General features: G+C 51.0%; 1 protein-coding gene across 12 annotated transcripts in view; it reads left to right on the top strand.

Moving 5' to 3' along the window:
- MPRIP (myosin phosphatase Rho interacting protein) overlaps window positions 1-15,497 on the top strand; it is a 141,515-nt gene that overhangs the window by 81,952 nt on the left and 44,066 nt on the right. For 7 of the 12 annotated variants that reach the window (XM_023522108.1, XM_011378109.2, XM_023522105.1 and 4 more), the window contains 5 exons: window positions 1,303-1,454; window positions 7,184-7,268; window positions 13,073-13,295; window positions 14,481-14,640; window positions 14,842-14,994. In XM_023522108.1, the coding sequence (XP_023377876.1) occupies window positions 1,333-1,454; window positions 7,184-7,268; window positions 13,073-13,295; window positions 14,481-14,640; window positions 14,842-14,994 (743 nt within the window). In that variant the 5' untranslated portion in view covers window positions 1,303-1,332. The remainder of the gene's footprint in view (window positions 1-1,302; window positions 1,455-7,183; window positions 7,269-13,072; window positions 13,296-14,480; window positions 14,641-14,841; window positions 14,995-15,497) is intronic. The other 5 variants (XM_011378118.2, XM_011378116.2, XM_023522106.1 and 2 more) reach the window with 1 other exon arrangement.

The following is a 15,497-nucleotide window of genomic DNA, read 5'->3' as shown; positions in this document are numbered from 1 at the left end:
ATTTCTGTAGTTGGGCCCTGGGGATGAGGAAGAAGGTGGCGGTGGGTCAGAAGAGCTCATAGTTCAGCCTGGAAACTTACCAGGAAGATCACATGAGCTCAAGCTGGAGGGCCTGGGAGCTTCCACCTTCCTTTCATTGGAGACATGAAGAAGGTTTTCCAATAGTGGGGAGTAGTTTCTCTGAGCTTGGCACCCACACCAGACCCAGCATTCTGATTACAGCTCAGACCCCTTCCCTCTTCCCCTGGCAACAGGCAGGTCACGACTGGGTGGCTATAGGACCTACTCAGAGCTCTAGGAGGGAAGTACCTGATGCGTCAATCCCCAGATGGTTGCTCTTGCCTTTTCTCCCATTGCTACCTCTCCAGGATCAGGACTGAGGATATGCTGGGCTCTCAGGGGCAACTCAGTGGAGAAGCTGGAGCTGCCCTGGAGCCCCCTACTCCAACAACTGCCCCTGTTTTAGAGCCATGGCAACCTGTTGCCTTTCCAAAAGTATCCTCATGTTGAGGGGAAGTGAGAAGCCAAAGGGTACAGGGCTAACAAATCATCTTTAGGAAGGTCCTCTCAGCTAACCCTTCACCTCAAGTAGGAATTTCTTAAAGCCGTCTTTCTTAGTTTCAGTTTTCTATCCCTAATTTCAGTGTCTTTAACAGCTTTGCTATCAGAATTTGTTGTTCCAGGATGGGCCAGGCAGCCTTGTAGCACTCCTCACAGACAGTACTAGAAGGTGGCGGTAGGTCAATCGCCTCAGGCGGGCTTGGCCTCCCAACCCCACAGCCTACCTTCAAGAATGTGGCTTCTCTCTAGCCCCATCCTTGCCTCTAAAAATAACCTTGCTATTTTGAAACCACCTCCTCTGGAGCTTTTTCTCACTGATCTCTTGGATCAGTAACCCCTCTAAGACCAGGCTTTTAGCTGCCTCTGTCATCCCAGCTGTTCTCACGGAGCAGTCTCCTTCCTGTCTCTCTCCCTTCCCCCAGTACTAGCTGGGATATTATTTTCCAACGAGAAATGAATATCCAGCTGGGTGTCCTCTGAGAAGAACAAGCCTGTCACCCTCCTCTCTGGGAGGGGGAGGAGGAGGTGGTAGAAAGCAGGGCTGTGAAGGCCAGGGCGAGGCAGAGCAACCCTGTGCCTCTGTTGTAATTGGGGGTCCACACAGCTGAGAGGTTCACATGTCTGTCGAGAAGCCACAAGGGTTGGAAAGGGCCTGAGAATGTGGGAATGGTCCATGCTGCCTTACTATGTCCTTTTAGAGCTGGCCTCTGAGTGACTCCTTGCCTCGTCTTCTTCTTGCAGCCCACAACCCTCCCTCAGGGCACCATTAACATGAACCAATGCACAGATGTGGTGGATGGGGAGGGCCGGACAGGCCAGAAGTTCTCCCTGTGCATTCTGACCCCTGAGAAGGAGCATTTCATCCGGGCTGAGACCAAGGAGATCATCAGTGGGTGAGTCTGCTCCATGTGTTTTGGGAGTTGGTGCTCCCTGCCCACCAGCAGGTCCTTGGACCAGGTCCCTTTGGCACAAATTGAGCAGCATTGCCATTACTTTCTTCCCGAAGTGCATCTGCTCTTTTGAGTCCCCTCTCTCCATTCAAGCACAACTGTGTATTCAGTCACCACACCAGAAACTGGCCTCATCCTTCATTGCTTTTGCTTCATCCCTGGGTCCACACATTCGCCAAGGCTACCCCCACCTCACATCCTGTTACTCAGATGCCTTCCTCTTCTGGCACTGCCCTGGTTCTGGGGCTGCTACATCTTCCTTAGGCATCTCACTGGTCTCCCTACTCTTTTCACACCCAACCACAAAGGGCTCAGTCCCCAAAACACTATGATCTTACCACCCTTCTAGCTAAAACCTCACCACCTGTGGGTCAAGTCCAAGTTCTTTGTCTGCCCTGCAGGGCCCCTTCCCAGCCCTCCAGCCTCACTCCCACCACCCTAAGCACTGAGCTGCTTGTCACCACACATCCCCCAGCTGCCTTTACCTCTGTACCTTCTCTCCCACCCTTCTCTCAGTCTGGAATAAACCCTGGACTTCCAGGCTGTTAGAGTCAGCCTAAATGTTTACTATATTGCAGTCAGCCCTCTCTCATGAAGTGCTTGGCTCCATCTGCTGGCTCTTATAAAAGATGAAGATTGTCTGTGTTCACATCTGGTTTCCTCAGCCAGCGGAAAACCCTTGACAGTGAAGGCCATGTCTCATTCATCGTGCTCGGTGCCCACACACAGGAGTCATTCCAGTGCTGCTGCACGCACTGGCTTCATTAGCCAAGTAGCAAAAAAAAGAAAGTCTTTGGGTCATCCTACTCCCTTGAGCACACCCTATGCAGAGGCTTAGGAGAAGCCCTGGAAAGTGGAAGGCAGGCCCAGGTTTTCAGGTAGCTGACAGTCTATAGGGGCTGAATTTGTGTTCCTGAACCTATGCAGCATCTGCCTTCCAGGAATCCCTGCTCATGGGGCATCTGCTACCAGCTCTGTGCAGCCTAGCCACACGTGGCATATGCACAGTGAACAGACACAGCAGGAGGTTGGACACTGGGTCTTGGAGAATTCCACTTGTCCTTTAAGGCTAAGAAGGAGGGAGATGAGGCTGAGAACGCTTTGGGAAGAGTAAATCCAGGGTTGAGGGGGACCAGGCTGATGATTGCAGTGCAGAGTAGAGGGGATTAGAACATGAAGTCCTTTGTTTCAAAAAACTGAAAGACTCCTGTGAGCAGTGGCCTGTGCTTCAGTATCTCACCTGCAGCCCTGGCCAAGGCTGCTGTGTAAGGAAGTGAGAACACTGGCCAGAAAGCCCCTGACTTTTGCCAAGTTCAGATTCATACCGTGGTAGGGGTAGAGCAGAGGGACAGAACTGTGCTATAAGAGAGGTTGAGTGGCCCTATGCTAGGGATGCCAGGAGAGAGGCAGGTTTGCATTTCTAACACATGAGAGCAAATTGGAGGACACTTCGACTCTGCCCCTCTCTGATCTTAATCCTAAGACCTTACATTTAAGGGTGTAAAGAGCTTTTACCAAGCCCTCGTTCCACAATTGGGAGACTGAGGCTCTGGAAATAAGACGAGTCTGACCGAGGGCACCCTCCAGGCATGAGTGACATCATGGAACTGGTTGCACTTACTTTCTGGTTCACTCTTGCTGTCTTGGTCCTGTCTGGCAAGCACACCTGGGTCAAGGTTCCACTGCTCAAATAAGATTCCTTAGGGGAACCTAGCCCTCCCCTCAAGATCTAGGTTCCAGGGATAGGTGGAATGGGAAAGACTTGTCCAAGGTTCCCAGGGTTGTGGGACCAGGTCAGTGATGTAGTGGTCTGCCACATTGCATTAGGAGAGTGACGATGATGTCTAGCATTTGACAGTGTCTTTGGCAGACTGCCTAAATCCTGCTGTCAGACACTAGCACAGGCTAGGGGGTCCTCAACTCTATCCTGGGCCACTCTCTTGCGGTCACTTCTGTGTGTGTGTATGAGGCCTGCCATTCCGTGCAGCTTGAGTAGGCAAGGTAAATTGGGTTCCTGGGTCCAGTTAGAACATGGGGTGGAGAGTAGTCCCCACATCAACAAATAATTCCCAGACGCCAACAGGATGTTCAAGAATTCAACTCAGTTCTGAAACTTGACACAGGGATAGCATCAGATCCTGCTGGTTAAGGGCTCAGTCCCACGAAATTGCTCCCCGCACCCCACCACACTCTGACCAACCGGCTATAGATTGGAAGTTCCCACGACCCCTCCTTGCGTTCAGTTAATTTGCTAGAATGGCTTACAGATTTCAGGAAAACTAGTTTACTCAAGAAATTACTGACAAAGGATATTAAAGGATACAAACTGTTGACGTAAGAAACATACAAAGCTGTAGAGAATTTTAATGAATTTATTTGAGCCAAACTGACAACAATTGGGAAGCAAAATCTGAATGGATTAAAAAAATGCTCCAGAGAATGGCAGTTTTGCAGCCTATTTTATACATTAGAATCAAAAGGGGAGACATAAGGAGGGTTCATTGGTGGTAGATTAAAGTGGCAGGAGAAAGCAAAGCAGGGAAATATTTGGGATTGGATAAAAGGTAAAATGGAGAGACACATCTTTTACATTGGTGGGTAAAGGAAAGTTAATAATTAACATTTACAGCACATAGAGATGGTGTGCAGAGCATAAGATAACCATGAGACGTTCAGTGGTCTCTTGCTCTGGTACAGTAGGTTATGCCCTGAGGGGTCTGGAAAAAAGGAGTTTCTCTGAGATTCCAAGGGTTTGTTATCATAGATGCAAAAAGACAATAAACAGGCTCACTTCAGGTAAAGGTTGACCTTCATCAAGAAAGCTACAGGCCCAGGATGTGACTACCTGCCATGACCTGCTTTGGTTAGAAATTTTTATGTTCAGACCATCCCATGTGGTTACTTTCGGTCTCTGAGTTTGTAGGTCTCCGCCATGCTGGCCTCCCTTGAGCTTGTCAGGTTAGTATGTAGCCTTTTTTGTTTGTTTGTTTTTGTTTTTGTTCCACGAAATCATTAGCCAGATTAAGAGATACATAGGACGAGGTCCCAAAGGAGTTTCTGTCGTCTTAGAGCTTGGGGCCCAGCGTGGTGGCATGTGGAAACATTCTGGTTCCCTAACCTAGAATCTCTCTGAACCCTGAACCCTGTCCTTTTGGGTTTTTATAAAGGCTTCATTACATAGGCCTTTTCTAGTTATTGATTCAACCTCGAGGCCATCTCCTTTCCCTGGAGGTTAATGGGTGAGACTGAAACTTCCTACCCTCTAACCACTTGGTTGGTTCTAACAACCAGCCCCCATCCTTAAATGCTTCCAAAAACCACTTCATTAACATAAGGAAAGACATTTTTTTAGCTCTTAACACTTAGGAAATTCCAAGGGTTTTGGGATTTATGAGCCAAGAATTACTCAAATATTAAGGAATATATTTTGGTCATCCGAATGACTAAATCTCTATTTCTTATAAATCACAATATTGCACAGTCATTAGGGGCCCTAAACACCAGGTGCATATGCTCTCAGGGTCCCATGTGTAGACTGGGCAATACTGAGAGTGGGAGGCTTGTTAGGCTCAGTGGCATACCCAGAGCCAGAATAAGTCACCTGACTGTTATTCTTGTCCTGGATCTGGACCTTTCTCCTTCTTGTCCAACAGGCAGGGCTCTCTCAAAAGCAGCCTGCTCCCAGGCCTCTGCAGTCCCTCAGAGACCCTGCAGTTCCTCTTGTGACCAGCAGCTGCCTCATTTTTCCCACTTGCTTAGACACTCAGATCTCTTTTAGGGAGTCAGACGGTACAGTATGCCTGAGGACTGACTTCTTACTCTACTCTCCCTCTGCCTCTCTCCTCAGACAGATTCCCTTCCCTTGGCTTCCTCCCTGGCCTCCTGATTCTCACTGCCTGTCATGGCTTTTTTGCTGGGGAACCTCTTCTGTGGGCTCAGGGGCCCTGTAATTGGTCTAAGCACTCGGGTCCCTAAAGAGGTACAGACATTTTCTCCTCTTTGCTGACTTAAAGCTGGACGGCCCATTCAGTCTTCCCTCCTCCTGGCTCTTCTCTGAAATGGACACCTGAATGACTTTCCCAGGGTTGGATAGAGAGTTGACAGTTCTTTCCTAGTTCCTTTCTGCTGGGAGGGGACCTCCAGGATGTTTGGGACACAGGTTCACACAGCTATTTTAGAGGAGGTGGGAGTTGGCAAGATGAGGTGGCCTCTTCTGTGCCCTTCAGCTGGGCTCGGTCAGGGCTTTCTCCCAGTCTCTTATCTTGGCTCTGCCTTGAAAGTTGGGGAGCCTGTTCGACCACATCCCTGGCACCCACATTCACTACCAATCCCATGTCCACATTCACACCTCACCTCTCTTCCATGAGGGTATTTTAACATTTGTAACACATCTGGATAATGTTAGACACTTCTACTGGGCTAGAGGACATATCCCATCACCTGTTCCTGAGCTAGGCATCTCTCAGCCTCCAACCAGAGCACCACTGAAACGGGCAGGAACTGAGGTATCTAGGAACCCTGGCTGCCCTTGTTCCATGCTCTGCCCTTGAGTCTCCAGCCTTGTTTAAATTGGCAGGAGCTTCAGAAGCTCCATTTAGTCAGCAGTGCAACTGCAATGCAGATCTCTCCTCTTCCCTCAGGGCACCCCAAAGGGTCTGCACCTCCCTGCCATGTTCCCTGTACTCTAGGTGACTTTGCTGAGCAGTCTATTCCCCTCTTCTAGGTATAGCTTTAATAGGGGCCTTCTGTGGGCATGGTTGGTTCGAGTGCCCAAAAGAAATTTCAGGTCCTATGGCGGGGTAGAAAGCAAATCTTTCAACCCCACAAGTGTGCGAACTACTCAGATTACAGGAGTGAGGCCCTTGTAGAGTCTGCTCATCTGCTGGCTTTGCAGATACAGTTGTGGCCTCCTTTTTCGCTTTGGGGCCCATGCAGGGTTGTGGTTAGAGGGTAACAGATCCAGATCTGGATCTGAGTCCTCTGTTCTTCCTTATGCTCCCCTGCTGCCTTTCCTGATGCTGGTCCAAAGTGGACTTTTCAGCATCCAAGCTGGTGTAGATTCTTGGGCAATGTCCCTGGGCAGCTCTGCCAGACTTCCCCAGAGCCAAGGTACCCAGTGCCCTCACTCTATAGGTGGGGCCCATTGGTGAGTGTATTGATCTGGGAGATCAGCACTCAGCCCCTAAAGTGACCTGTTGTGGGGAACTTTGGTAGCATGATTTCTGGTTTCCTGCCTTGAGTGCACGGAATAGCCCCCAGTTGCAGCCCATCTGTGTGCTTGCCACATCCACTCTGGAAGGCAGTTTTAGAGCTAAGTCTAAGCTCTGACAGTAAGGACAGTGATAGAAACAATGATGTGCCCTTCACTCCAAATCCAGTGGTCAGAGTGGAGACCATGTTATTATCCCTAAGCTGCAGGGCCCTCCTCACTTGCACTGTGGTCATTGCAGGGTCAGCATCCAAGCCTGGTTCCGGCAGTCTCTGCTTGTCCTGGACTGCATTGCTGGCACTTCCTGCCCTGTCAGTGACAGGCTCTAATCTAGGCTGGTGCTAGGCTTCTGGCTGAATGCCTCCAGGCAGGAAACATAGGGTTTGGTGCTTGGACTACTCAACAAGGCGGTGTCCTAATCCTTGAGAGCAGGGGTCTGACCTTCTGTCTCTTCTCTTCCCAGTTGGCTAGAGATGCTCATGGTCTATCCCAGGACTAACAAGCAGAACCAGAAAAAGAAGCGGAAAGTAGAGCCTCCCACGCCACAGGTAGGTGATGGGTTTGCCAAGTGTCACCCCTCGGTGGAGCTGGGGAGAAGTGAGAGAATTAAGAGCACCCTGGGAGGTTAGAGGGCTTCAGGACCCAGCCTAAAATTGGGAGTGGAGTAAGATATTAGTTCAGGGCTCAGGCAGTCATCAGCCCTGCGTGTTCCCCCTCCTTCCTTCCGATGGTTCGTGGGATGCAATCTACACACTGCTCTCGGAGCCACAGGGCAAGACCCATTACAGGTACAGGGTGGCCTGCTCATGTGCTCTTCAGTGTCCTGCTTGTGTGTTCTGAGGCTTTCTCAGATGGTTTCCTGCCAGCAGGCAGGTGCTGAGCAGCAATAGCACAGCATGTATCCTTTCTCCTGGCTGTCCTGCCTACTGCTAGGGAGCAAAGAGCATGCTGGGGAGAGATTCTTGCTGCACACACATTCCTCGTGTGCCTCAGCTCAGCTCCATTTTCTACACAGATTGACCCTGCAGACAGAAAGCTGAGAAAGGGGGCTGGGCAGGAAGGTCCTAGAGTGAGGGGCTCTCAAGGGACCCTACTCCTGCTCTGGGCTTTGACCATAAATGGAAAAAACTGTCACTGGCCTTGAATTTTGTGCCCCGGCCATGATTTCCATGTGATCAGAGTGGGAAGTGGCTGGGGTCATCCCTCCAGGTCCAGTCCTTCCCCAAAGGCCACTTTCCTCCTCTTTCCCTCCCCTACCATTGTGCAGGGGCTCAGGGCACCCAAAGGGATTCTACAACTCCCCGCTATGCTCCTCACACTCCTGGGGCCCTGGTGCAGCAAATTAATTTTTCTGAGCTTCATTGAACTGATTTGCAAAGTGGATCTGTTGAAATCTAGTTAGACAATTATTGTAAGCATGAACGGAAGTACTGAGCCCAATATGGGTACTCAGTAAATGTTATTTTTCCTCCTCCTGCTCCAGACTTGATTGTTAGCAGGTATTCTTGCCTTGTTTAGTCAGGTCTTACGGTGACCCTGAGAGTGAGAAGGATGGAGATTGGGTCCCTTAGGCATCTTGCAAGTTCCAGAGCCTGGCAGAGAGCCAGCCTATGGCAGAACCTGGTTATCCCTGAGGTTCAGCAGTCTTCACTAGCTGTTCTCTGCTTCACCAAGTGGCAGAAGTCGTCCTGGGCAGGCCTGGGTCCCAGGTGTGTGCTGGCCTGGGTCCCTTTCTCCTCCACATACCCCCATCCCCTGTGGCTCCCCTGAGCATGTATACCCTGACTGGCCTCCTGCTGATGGAGTACAGCTCTGGGCCTGCCCTCTATCCACCCTCCCCAAAAGTCTCAGTCTAGCATCCCCTGAAAGGTAGTGTCCCTGGCAAGAAATTGGCAAAAGACAATCGGAGTCATTCCTGGAGACTGAAAGTGGAGCTTCCTGTCAGGATATAGCAGATACACATTCAAATCCCCCAAAGTTGCTTGATTGGAGAGAGAATATCCCAGGCAGAATAACAGTATTTAGGATTCTGAGGCATTTCCAAGTTATGCCTTGGAAACAATACTGGAGCAGAGCTCCTGCCTCCAAATAAGGCAATTACATATGCAGAAGACATACTCAGCCCAGCCCAGGGAATTTTGTTATGTCCCTGCTTCCTGGCTGTCCCCTCCCCTATGACGTCTCTTCTTCCTAAATACTTCCAAGCTTCACCTTTTCATTTGGAAGCAGGAGACACATGATTGCAGAGTGGGGAGATCACCCACTTTCCTGATGGTCTCTTAGAGCCTGGGTCTCGTGGGATCCCAGCCTCTTCCACTCAGCCCCTCCCAAGCACTGGCAGAAGCCAGCCTGGATAGGTTTTTTCCTTCCTCCTCTTGCTTTCCAGAGCATCACATTTGAGGCCACTGGTTTCTGGAAGTTGTGAACTTTCACCAGGGACCATGCCTCTGTGAGTCAGTCTCGTATGGTGATGTGGGGCATCTCCAGAGGAGAGCTGAGGGCTCTCTGGGCACGCTTCCCCTCCGCAGCCTGATGCTGAAGGTGTTCTAGGGTCCCCTGTTAGAGACAAGAACCTAAGACCCCATACCTGGCCTCTTTCTCAGTGGCCCAGGAGAGTTTCAGATCAATGAGGAGCTGGAAGCATTACTCTGCTTCACTCTGTCCTCCGGGAACTTAGGTAGGAAAGCCCAGGGTTCCCTTTCAAGAAAGGTGTCTAAGGCAGTTGGTAGCTGGGGACATGTAGAATACAGAACACAGTGGTTTGCTGAGGGCATCAGAGAGAGGCCTAAGCCAGGCCCTGAGAGAGGATGAGGATAAGGATTCAGGGAGAGCAGATAGCCTTCTCAGGCAGGACAGGGGGTCCCAGCAAAGACCAAGGCAAGAGGAGGAGACAAGCTTGCCTCGATCAGAGCCTCTGAAGCCTGGGGCCTTAGAGGCATAGGCTCCTGGGAATTGCTTCTTACTTGGCCACTATTTACTCCAAGAGAAAAGATTTTTCCTACTTTTCTTGGTACTGAGATGCCTAGAAAAGGAACAGTAATTCACTCTGGGTATGATCAAGGCAGAAAGGATGGAGCTCTTACTTCCCTTCCTCCAAATCCTAGAGCTGGGAGGCCGGGGTCTTTGTGTCTTCCCCAGCCAGGTATACAGGCCCAGGGGCCCAGTTCTTCAGGTGGAGCTCTGGGAAGCCAGCTCCTCTAGCCCTCCAGACTCATGGTCCTTGCTCTTGCCTTTCTTCAGAAAACATAAAACAGCAGGCATCCGTTAGGACATCCCTGCTGGTCCAGTGCGCTGGCCCATCTCAGCCACACGTGTGTTGTGAGTGGCCACTTCTGCTTCTTAGGCATCTCATTTTCTATTTTGGTGCCTGCTGCTACACCCCACTCCAGGTCAGAACACTTCCTCCCATTGGTTCCCTGCTTGGTTTCTGTGCCCGGGAAGTAAAAGGAAGGCTTTCTATGAAACCTCCTCCAGTGGGGGCACCTGCTTATTAGCACATGGAAGCTACAGAGGCCCATTGACCAGGGCTAGCCTTCCTGCCCTTTTTCATCTTTCCTCCCTACTAAACTCTTTTTCTGACAGCTAGATAAACAGCACAGACTATTATAGTATTAACAGCCCTGAGCAGTGAAGCTGTCCCAGCCACACAGGGACTAGCACATAGAAAACCTAATGCTTCCACTCCTTCCTCTTGCACAGGCAGCCAGGGTCTGGATCAGCGTGAGTGTCAGCACCCTCTTCACAACAGCAACTGTGGAGAGCAGAGGTGGTGCCATGTGGTCCTGAACTGGCTCATGCAGAGGCTTATTCTCCATATATCTGCTTTGGAGAAGAGAAGCAACTTTACCCTGAGACCAGGCTTCCCAGCATCACCTATCTAGCCCCCTCTTCTAGAAGCTAGCATGGCTTTGTTCCTGCTGTCTCAACATAGAGACAGGAGAAAGCAGAGCTACCAAAGGAGAGAAAAAGAACTCCCTGTGGACCTTGGCCACTATTCATGCTCTGGGATAGTCCTCCAGAAGTGGGGAACATGGGTAGGGATCTGTGGTTTCAACCAGCCCTGCACAGATTGGGAGGCCCAGGGCCAGGAGGTGGCTCTGTAGCTGCTTGGTGCTGGGAAATGTGTGTATTCTCCAAGCTCCGAGTCATGACTCCTTGAATCTGGGACCTGAAATTGTTTCTGCCTCTTGAACATCCCTGCCACCCCACCCCCTTCTCAGTGCTAGGGTCCCCCTAGCATCAGATATGTGTGCATGTGCCATAGGCTTTTCACCCACAAGGTGGAGCTGAGAGCACTGGCAGCCAGGGCCACTCCCCTCATGAGCACAGTCACCTGTTCCTTTCTTTTTGGCCTTTTTTGGCAACCTCTGCCTACCCTGGTCCAATCTCCTCCATAGAGGGGACCGATTCACCAAAGACGGTGGTCTTTATGTCACCCCCACCCAGCTCTGCAAGTGGAATCCAACTCCACCCTGAGCCCACCAGAGCTGTGGATGGCTTCTGGCCTCTGGCCTTTGAGCAGAAGGCCCTGGGTTGTTGGGAGGGGGCATAGCAGGGGACTTAGAGTGGCTTCTACTTTAGAGAAGCATTACTGCTGGGACATGGAATGAGGGTAGTATGCTGACTTGGAAGGACAGGTTGCCCTGGTGCTGGATCTCCTTGGGTCAGTGGTTCTGTTGGAGCTCTCAGGAAACTGTCAGAAACCATCATTGTTTTCTTCTGAGAAGTCCACTTTATCCGAGGAGGTCAAAGTTCTTGGGACTCTCCAGCCTTGGAGTTGGGTCAGCTGAAGGCTCTGACGCAGTAGGAGGTTATATGTGTCTTGGGTCTGTGGGAAGAACCATACTGGTTTTACCCTTTGCATGAGGCCTAGAATCCTTAGAAAGCTAAGGAAACCTTTGGACCCAGACAAATGCCCATCTTCTCACGTTGGTATCTGGGCTTATCTTGGAGGCCCATCTAAGGCAAAGCCTTTTCCTACCCCATCCTGGGCCTTTCTCCTGCTCATAGGAGTGCCTAGGGGTGGAGAATACTTGGAGCCCTACTTTTTTCCTTTCTGGCTATGCAAGTGTGACACCTCCTCTCCCTTCCCTGCAAAGTGGGTTGATGAGGACTAGATGGTATGGTGCCCAGCCAGAGCTCCGCATATAGCTGACACCAGTGGCTATAATAAATAACCCACTGGTGGTTATACTGGGTCTACATGTGCACACATACACATAACCTGTGTTGTTATAACCCTTGCAAGGGCCCAAGTCACAGATGGCTTAAGGTAGGTTTCTAAAAATAAGGCTTGGCCACCGGGATGGGAATGGGAGGGTGAGCATTTGTACATTATCCTCCATGTTTTAGGGAAAACAGATGAGATGTACCTCACTTTTGAAAAGGCCTAAAGCCATGTAGCACCCTCAGCAACTGGCACCTAGGACCTTGGGCTAGATAGGAGACTGACTTGTGCCCAGGGTATAAGCTGGTGCTGCAGGGCAGCTGGGTTTCCCAGCCCCACCCTTGTCTGGCCTCTAGTTTGTAGTTTTGAGTGAAAGTTCGCTACATACTCTGGAATTGGACTCCCTATGTCTGACTAAGCGCTTTTTGCATGACTGTTTCTCCCACAGAGCAGCCCCAGTTCTGACCTGATGGAGAGTTGGAATTGAGACTCTTCCCTTCTTGGCTACAGGCACGCATCTAGCTTGTGCGGGGGGGCGGGCAGGCAGGAAGGTGGGTGCAGATTGGAGTGGTATGTTTGCTTTGTATCTGATGACTACATAGTATCCCAGGTATTCTCTTTTAGCATTCTAGGACAAAAATGGGAGAGTAGATGAGGCCAACAGCTGGCCCTGGCATGGATGCTGAGTGAACACATGTGTATCATTCATCTGTGTTCTTTCTTCACCGTGTACTCATGTCCTAAACGCCCAGAAGTCTAGGAATGACAGACTCTGAGCCAACCACTTTTGGTCTTGCCTTTAATACCTAGTTCACTGCTCTGGACTCTGGTTTTGTGGGCAAGGAGAACTTGCATGTATTTGGTGTTGGGACTCTAAGCATTAACCCTAAGTCTTTGCTCCATGCATTTGCCAAACATGGCCTGAAGCCCATGGGACCAGGTACTCTGGGGGTGCTGGCTGGAGCTACAAAGGAGAAAAGGCCACAGTGCCATCCAGAAGGAGCTTCTACTCTGACCAGGATGTCTCTATTCTGAGTCTTCTCTCCTGGGAATTCTGGGCCCCTGATACTGTGTAGTTGATCTTGCTGTTCCCCCATAGCCAAAGAGCCAGGCACCCAAGACCTGTACACCAGCTTGGGCTATGTCCTCTTGTGCCTACATCTCAGACACCACTCTCTCCCTCAGGAGCCAGGGCCAGCCAAAATGGCTGTCACCAGCAGCAGCAGCAGCAGCAGCAGCATCCCCAGTGCTGAGAAAGTCCCCACCACCAAATCTACACTCTGGCAGGAAGAAATGAGGGCCAAGGACCAGCCAGATGGCAGCAGCCTGAGTCCAGCTCAAAGCCCCAGCCAGAGCCAGCCTCCTACTGCCAGCACCCTGAGGGAACCTGGGCTCGAGAGCAAAGATGGTAAGTGGTGGCCAGATTGGCTCAAGTGCTCACCTGTCCTGATGCCCCTCCTCATAATGCTGTAACAGGCCTCTATCCCTCCAGAGCTTGCACTGGGGGCTCACTCGGGGGCCTGTACAGTCCAGTTGTGAGCCCCAGGCCTCCTCACCTTCTGTGTCCATCAGCCCTAGGCAGAGCGTGGCCTGATGTGGGACTAGGATACTGGGCTCCAGCCTTAGCCTTGCCCCTCCTGCTCTTGAGTCTTATCTGTAAAAAAGGACAGCACCTGCTCTGTTATCCCCAAGCAGGTGCTATGAGAGTCAAAGTGCTCTGTAAAGAGGTCTGTGTATAAGGAAGCCTCTGCTTCCTGTTCATTGTGGCCGCTTTGTGTTTGTGGCCTAGTTAACCCTAGAAGTCCACTGAGAACAGCAGTAGTTAGGGTGGTCTTGTTTTTCTCCTCACAGTCCCATCCTGCAGGCCCCTGCGTGAAGTAAGGGAAGAGGGTGCCAGAGAGGAAACAGCTGGCATCACCGTGCTTTCTCCACTTAACACTTGGGAGTTGCTTGAGCAGAAGAAGGGCAGTTGTCTCTGCCTCCCTCCTCCAAGCCCTTGAAGGCTTTGCAAAACACAGGCTAGTTTTTGCCATTTATACTTTGTCCAAATTGTTAAAGATGAGTGGACAATTGGGACTGACCCAGCTCATTCAGGCCAAAATGCATTTGGCATTAACTCTGGGCATAAGTTGCCTTAATCCTCATTTGGTAGCACATACCCATCCATATCTAAAGTCTGTTCACTCCTGGTTTCTATACAAGTCCTCTGCCCTTTTCTCCTCAAAAATGTACTGAAAGACTGAATGGCTAGCCGGCTGTTGGTTCGTCCTTGATGTTTAGTCAGAAGTAGTTGTTGGGATATATTTTGTCGTGTGGAGGTGGATCCTGTTCTCCCAGCTGAGCCTCCAGACTAGAAGTGTAGGCCTCTCTGACAGTCTCATCAAGAGGCAGCCAAGTTAAAGGAGAGATGGATGAGGCACAGTGGGAAGGAAATTTTTTTCCCCATCCTGTGTCTGCCCTTGGGGAACCACATTGGCCTTTAAAGATGAAGGTAGAGAGAAGCCCCCCATTTGCATCTGCATGAGCTTTTAAAAGCATCCTCAGAAAGCAAAGATGGCTAATTGTGTCTCTTGCCTCCCACTCTCTCTTCCAGAGGAGAATACCATGATCGGCGACCGCATGGACTGTGGCAGAAAAGTCCGGGTGGAGAGCGGCTACTTCTCCCTGGAGAAGACCAAACAGGACTTGAAGGCTGAGGAGCAGCAGCTGCCCCCGCCAGCCTCCCCTCCCAGTCCCAGCACCCCCAACAACAGGTATAGTGGCCCCAGACCGCCCTCCCAGGAGCTTGGTCATCCCCTTCCTTCCCCAGGTCCTCGACCCCCCAGCCGAATGGTCTGCAGCAGCTACCTCGGCTCCCTGGATGTGGCCAGCCGGCCCCCCACCCATATGGACTCCAGCAGCGATGGGGGGCGGGAAGCAGAGAGACTGGGGCGCACCTTTGCCTTTAAAGCCAGCAGGCAGTATGCCACCCTGGCCGACATCCCTAAGGCCATCAGGATCAGCCAACGAGAAGCCTTCCAGATGGAGAAAAGGCGGCTGGAGCATAGGACTCGGGCCCGGAGTCCTGGCAGGGAAGAGGTGGCGCGTCTGTTTGGCAACGAGCGGAGGTAAGGAAGGAATTAGAGAGCTGAATGCATGTGCACACACGTGCACACAGGCTCTCTCCCCACACCCTTAACACAGTCTCTGCTAGATATACTCTGTTTCTTTCTTACACGTGTACTCACACAGTCTCACACACTCATATATTCTGTTACATACTCCTACATGCTTTTCTCATATATTTTCTTATGCACATATTCCCTCTCCCTACCCCGCCATACACACACACACACACACACACACACACACACACGTCCCCTAAACCTTCCTTGGGGAGCATGCTCATTCTCCCTGTCTGTTAAGAGCATGTGGGGAACCTTTCCCTCTTGACCCTGGACTCTGGTTCCAGAACTCAGCTCCTAGTGGTCAGAATATAGGATCTCTGGGTACCCAGAAGCCTAGGCAAGGGGCCAGCTGCTCCCTCTGAGTATCTCCTAGTACCGAGACCCTGGGTGAGTTCTCAGCTGCCTGGGCCATGTGTGACTGGATCTTTTCCTTCCTAGCTCAG

This window comes from Pteropus vampyrus, unplaced genomic scaffold, assembly GCF_000151845.1.
Source record: "Pteropus vampyrus isolate Shadow unplaced genomic scaffold, Pvam_2.0 Scaffold331, whole genome shotgun sequence".
Lineage (NCBI taxonomy): Eukaryota > Metazoa > Chordata > Mammalia > Chiroptera > Pteropodidae > Pteropus > Pteropus vampyrus.
The sequence above is the reverse complement of the archived record's forward strand: the minus strand, read 5'-3'. Positions and strand labels throughout refer to the sequence as shown.